We start from the raw sequence: 6,613 nt of genomic DNA, 5'->3' as shown, positions 1-6,613 counted from the left end.
CAGCGCATTCTCAGTTTTTTTTTTTTCTCTCTCTCTCTCTCTCACTTTCACCACCACCCTCCACACATGACTACTTCGCTAAATTCAGTTACTAAAATCCCAAAAATGGAGCTGAGCTCCTCCTCCGGCCCGGTTTCCATGCCCATGATTGGCTTCGGCACGGCAGCTGACAACAACGACGGTGCCACCTTGATATCAGCTGTGCTGGAGTCAATCAAGCTTGGTTACAGACACTTTGATACTGCTTCATTTTATGGTTCGGAACAGGCTTTAGGAGAAGCTATTGCTGAAGCACTTAGGCTTGGTCTTATTGCCTCTCGGGATGATCTCTTCATTACTTCCAAGCTTTGGCCTAGTGAAGCTCATGCTCATCTTGTTCTTCCTTCCTTACAGAAATCACTTCGGTGAGTCTTGTCAACCTCAACCAAAGCACACTACTGCCTTAAATAAATTACATTGTGATCAAGCTGCTAAATTCTTTTGGCCTTTTAGGTCCTCTTTTTGATTAATTAGCATTTATATTATCCATCTCATGTTCGTAATTTTGTTTCCTTTATTCATTTGGATTTATTATTAATGGTTTGAGAACTTTATTCATGTGGATTGGTTTCAACATTTTTGAATGCATGTTTACCAAGAAGCAAAGAATTTGCACGGACATGTCTTTTTGTTCTTTAGTTAGTACAGGTGTATTAAACAGAATATATACATACCAACTAGCTGACATCTGTATCCATAGCAAGACTATCTTCAAGTAAGCAACTTGTCCATTCTGTTGAGATATGTAGCATGTTTGGTACACCCACTCAAACATATATTTTTAGTTAAAAATATTACATATATTTTTACACTTTTTCGCTCACGTGAATTTTCACACATATTTTCAAAAATATGGTTTCAATTTTTAAGTGCATATACCAAACACCCGTAACATCCAACACTTGCCAAAAAATCATCCTTCTCTTGTTGTTCTTCTTCTTCCGAGCAACGTCTGTATAGTGTATAGAGCATTTTTGTGAGGCTAGTAAGATAACATAATGGGAACTCCTTGTGTACCAACCGGCCCCCCTTCTTTTTTTTATCCCTGTTTGAAATTGGATATGAGTTTCTACTTTGCTGAACGAAAAAAAAAAAAAAAGGTACAATTTTCAGGTATCTATAAAAAAATCTGTTGAAAAGAAGTTGGAACGGTCAGGCTTCAATCATACATTTTAAGTAGAGAGATTAATTTCCTTTTCTGGTGTAACATGTATGAAACTTTCAATTGGGAAATTACAAACTTCTTGGCCATGGCCAAAGATTAAAATACTTTGGGGACTTTATGATTGACATGAACCTCTTTTATGGTATCTTTCCAGGAATAATTTACAATCATATATGGAAAACCAACTAATTAAATTCCTATTCAAGCAAATCATGTTTTTGAATGACTAATTTGTACAGGACTCTTCAGCTGGAATACCTAGACCTCTATCTAATCCACTGGCCCATCACTGTTACTCCTGGAAAGATGGAATTCCCTTTTGATAAACAGGACCTTATGCCAATGGATTTCAAGTCTGTGTGGGCGGCCATGGAAGAGTGCCAGAGACTTGGCCTTACCAAGTCCATTGGAGTCAGCAACTTCTCTTCTAAGAAGCTTGAAAACTTGCTCTCCTTTGCTACTATCCCACCTTCAGTGAATCAAGTGAGTCCATTGCAGCAACTTAAAAATTCTGGACAGTGATTTTCACAAATTTAATTTGGCCTATAGATAAACAATGATGATTAGGATATGATCATTTGTATAGGTGGAGATGAACCCAGTTTGGCAACAGAAGAAGCTGACAGAGTTTTGCAAGCCAAATGGTATCATTGTCACTGCTTACTCCCCTTTGGGAGCAAAAGGGAGTAGTTGGGGCACCAATGCTGTTATGGACAATGAAGTGCTCAAAGAGATTGCGAAAACTCGCGGAAAGACTGTTGCTCAGGTTCTACTATGTAGTTTTAAAGATTGCAGCGGGTCAAATTTCATATACAAAAGACTGATTTGGTGTATGTGTTACGGAAAAAAATACAAAACACTATATACGTTCAACTAACTTTATGATTGTTTGGTTCATTGGCAGGTTTGTCTCAGATGGATTTATGAACAAGGGGCGGCTCCTATAGTCAAGAGCTACAACAAGGAGAGGTTGAAGGAGAACCTGCAGATATTTGATTGGGAACTATCAGAGGACGACTATGACAAGATTGGTCAAATCAAGCAGCGCCGATTGATGCCTAGAGAGGAGCTTGTTTCCGCTCATGGACCATACAAGTCCGTTGAAGAGCTGTGGGATGGAGAACTTTAACGTACTTGTAGCCATTGCAATATGCTTTAATAAGATCTTATAGTTGATCATCTGTAAGATAGTTTGCTAGTACAATATGCTTTAATAAGATAAAATGATGCGAGAGTTTGAGTAATCTTTAATAAAGTGGCAAAGAGCCCTTTGAGCCTTAATTTGGAGAAATTATTATTTACACCGGGTTGCTGATGTGGTCCTCTGACCAATGAGATAATGTCATCTATGCAAATATATGTGTGGGGTTCCTAATCAACACAAGAAATGAAAAATAAAAATGACTAGATGATGTCAGATTTGATTAAATAACAACATTTTATTGGTTGGCCTAATAATTTCCGTCGCTAGTCAACTGGGTTTTAGATTTGCTAGTTGGTTTTAAGATTTGTTGATATTTGGTGTTCCTTGAAAGTTAGCTGGGTTTTGGATTTGCTAGTTGATTTTGAGATTTGTTGTATTTGGTGTTCCTTGAAAGTCAGCTGGGTTTTGGATTTGCTAGTTGATTTTGAGATTTGTTGATATTTGATGTTGGATTTGTTAGTTGGTTTTAAGATTTGTTGATATTTGGTGTTCCTTGCAAGTCAACTAGGTTTTGGAATTGCTAGTTGATTTTGAGATTTGTTGATGTTTGATGTTGGATTTAACTCCTTGAGTAATTAATATAACATATATAGACAGATTTAATCCAAAAGGCTTAAGCCTAATAGCCATGGATATGAGCTCAAATATATTATATTAACGGCTTATTTTTATCATTATTATTCAATGTGAAGTTTCACTCACACATTTATACCCAACAATCTTTCTCTCAAGTGTGCACAGATTACACTACAATCTCCCGCTCAAGTGTGCACGGATTACACACAAGATAATGCCAAAGTACTCCCCCGCTCCCTCCCCCTTGTTGCTGAAACTGAAGCGATTCTCTTAGTGTTGCAGCTACCTAAAGGAGAACTCTGAAATAATATCTTTGTTGAAAGTGATTGAAAGAACAGCATTGATGCCATTCTGGACCATATCCTCTCTTGTTTCAGACATTTGTTTTTTGGCAAAGTCTTTTGTCTTTTGTCTTTTGTTTGTTTTGTTGGGATTCGGGACAACACAGGTTGCCCCATATGGACCATATTCTCCCCTGTTTTAGATATTTGTTTTTTGGCAAAGTCTTTTATCTTTTGTTTGTTTTGTTGGGTTAAAACAAGTGGAAATGATACTGCTCATGAGACAACAAAGAACGCATTAAGTTCCTTGTGTCCTTTATGTTTGTCGTCAGACAATCTTCCAGCCAGTATTGATCTTGCTTGTAAGGAAGATGTCGAGTCCTATTAGTTTCTTTCTTTTGAATATACTAGCAGATTATCAAAACAAAAAAAAAAAAAACTATTCTTGGATACTGGGATGTCCACCTCTATTATTGTTGTTGATTGATTTGCATTTGGTAAGAGATAAAGTTTAGTTACAAAATTAGTTATAGTTTAAGGTTACAAATTGCTCTAATAAACTGATATGTGTAAAAAATAGCTTATACATTACACATGATTACTTAAGTAAACTTAACCCAACTAACTCTAATTAATTACACTACCTATTAAAAAAAATAAAAACTAAAAAACTAAAACATATATACGTACTCTCTCTATATCTCCGACTTCTCAATAAACCCAAAAACACAATCCCTCTTCTCTATAACCTAGAAACCCAATCCCTTTCTTTTTCATTGACTTCTCACCACTGGTCACCTTAATCCCTCTTCTCCATCCAATGCAATAATACGGTAATATCATTCTAAAGTGTTTGGATCTTAGAAAACTAAGATCCAAACACTTTTGAGTGAACGGCATGAACCTTATTTTGTCGTTCAGCAAAATCTAAATGGTAGCATGTCTTAAATAAAAGAAAAGGTACTTGTTTAAATTATAATTGGGATAAATTTGAATATCTAAATTAATTTTCTTTAGATATTTGTTTGTGTCATCACTTCAGATTAGCCCAGAAATTTTTTCTTATGGTGGTGGAAATAGAAGAAAAGAGACAATAGCACTAAAACCCTTACGGTAAAGAATGCCCATGTAGTTTGTTTGTTAAATCCTCCCTCACACGTGGAACTTCTTTCAAGAATTCCAATAAAATTTCAAATCAATATTAAAATATTCGGGTTCTATGGCATACTCGTTGCTGTGACCAAATTAATTCAATTACAAGCTTCAACCCATCAAATATAATCACTACCTTAAGAAGAGTGCAGAACCTACAACCAACTAAGCAAAGATTCTGATGAGGTACAAACATTAGTTCAATTTTAAGGTATGGAAATTGTTGCTTTGGTTTAATAATTCTTGCTGACATTTTTTTTCTCTGATGATTGCACAATAGTAAGTCTCATCTATTTAAAATATATGGATTGGGTTGGCTGGTGGTGAGAAGTCGATGAAAGAGAGAGGGATTGGATTTTTGGTTTACAAAGAAGAGGGATTGTGTTTTTGGGTTTATAGAGAAGTTGGAGAGAGAGAGAGAGAGAGAGAGAGAGAGAGAGAGCATATATATATATATATATATATATATATATATTTATTGGTGTTTTAGTTTTTATTTTTTTAATAGGTGGTGTAGTTAATTAGGGTTAGTTGGGTTAAATTCAATTAGGGTGCGTTTGTTTCCGGTGGTTGCATTTGTGTTTGTTTCCCTTGCGTTTTTTTTGGTTGGTCCATGGCATTGTTCATGGACCAGTCAAGTGCTAAAAACAGGTGAACAGTAATTTGTAGCAATAAGAAATATTTTGCTACAATGTTTTCAATAATAAGTTTGTAATTTTCAGCAAAATAAACGGTATCCAAATACACAATTAAGTAATTATGTGCAATACATATGCCATTTTTTACACATGTCAGTTTATTAGAGCAATTTGTAACCTTAAATTATAACTAGTTTTGTAGCTAAATTTTATCCTTTAGGAAGATTTGGTTAGTTATTTATTTTTTGATGGAAGGTTTGGTTATCTAAACTATTTACTTATCAAATTTATATATATATATATATATATATATATATATATATATATATATATATATATAATTGGAAAAGGTGGAGAATTAAAAAGTAAAATTCGGAAAACAAACACAAAACTTTTGGACGTAATTTGCACTTTTGAAGCTTTTGTGTTATTGGTTACACATTTTCAGAATATTTTTCACTGTTTTAATCGATAGGACCAATTAGACTGAATAGTTAAGATAAATTGAACGAATAGGACCAATATAGACCGAATAGGGCCAAAGTGGACTGAATAGCCCTAATTGGATTGAAGTGGACCAGAGTGGATAGATGGACCGAATAGAACTAAAGTGGACAGTATAGGACCAATGTAGACCGAATGGTGCGAATCAGACCAAAGTAGACCAAAGAAAATAGAATGGATTGAAGTGGAACGAATAGGACTTTCGAATATTTTATCATTTTAGTTGCATTTTTAGGGCTCATATTTCTATTTTCTAATATCAATTTTTTGTATTTTTTAACTCAAAACTAAAGAGTTTAGTCCAAATATAATAAAATTTTATACTTTTCAACTCAAAAATTCAGGAAAAAAAAAGAAATTTTGAGCTAAACTTGTAAAGGCATCCTACAAAAAGAATCAATTAAGGCCCGATTATTCCAATATGGACCGAATAAGACTAAAGTAGACCTAATTGGACTAAATAGAAAATTGTTTAATTTTTAAGAAGAACAAATTATCTTCAAAAAAATTTAGAGAGCAAATTATACATTATATTATAATTACAAAATAATTATTTATTCTTACGCATTGTGTGAGCCTGTGACTAGTAAATAATGAAACCATAAAAAACCGCCCAATAGATTTCTTATTTATACATCATCAAACAAAGTCATTGATGGATCACATTATTCTTTCAAGGAAGGCAAGGTTTTTAGGTTGCCAAAATCCAAGAGTGGAAGAAACATCAACAAAGAATAAATTTTTGCCGAAATATGCTTTTTGAATTTCGAAGTCCTTTAGCAAACAGTTGTATGACAAGAATAGCAACTTGAATTTGGATCTGCTTCCTAGATTTTGGAGTGATTTGGGAAGGATATATACACCATGCTATTTATTGGAAGAAATCTCATAATAAATAAGTAAATAAATAAGTTCAAGCTCAATGTTGCGAATAAAAATCCTTCGACCAACTATGATTCTATGAGAGTTTCACTGTCATGGGAGCGTTCTTCGGAGGAAGTAGTTGGATGTAGTTTGGCGACATATAATAGTTATTATAACCTTGAATCTCTTG

At 34.2% G+C, this 6,613-nt stretch overlaps 1 protein-coding gene across 1 annotated transcript; it reads left to right on the top strand.

Annotated features, from left to right (window-relative positions):
* LOC142641751 (non-functional NADPH-dependent codeinone reductase 2-like) lies at positions 1-2,485 on the top strand. The gene is made up of 4 exons (XM_075816236.1): positions 1-404; positions 1,444-1,687; positions 1,791-1,970; positions 2,109-2,485. The coding sequence occupies exons 1-4, from the start codon at positions 67-69 to the stop codon at positions 2,331-2,333; spliced, it is 987 nt and encodes a 328-aa protein (XP_075672351.1). The 5' UTR covers positions 1-66; the 3' UTR covers positions 2,334-2,485.
* Positions 2,486-6,613: the final 4,128 nt, after the last annotated feature.

This window comes from Castanea sativa, chromosome 6, assembly GCF_040712315.1.
Source record: "Castanea sativa cultivar Marrone di Chiusa Pesio chromosome 6, ASM4071231v1".
In the NCBI taxonomy this organism is placed as follows: domain Eukaryota; kingdom Viridiplantae; phylum Streptophyta; class Magnoliopsida; order Fagales; family Fagaceae; genus Castanea; species Castanea sativa.
This window is presented reverse-complemented; position numbering and strand designations above follow the sequence as displayed.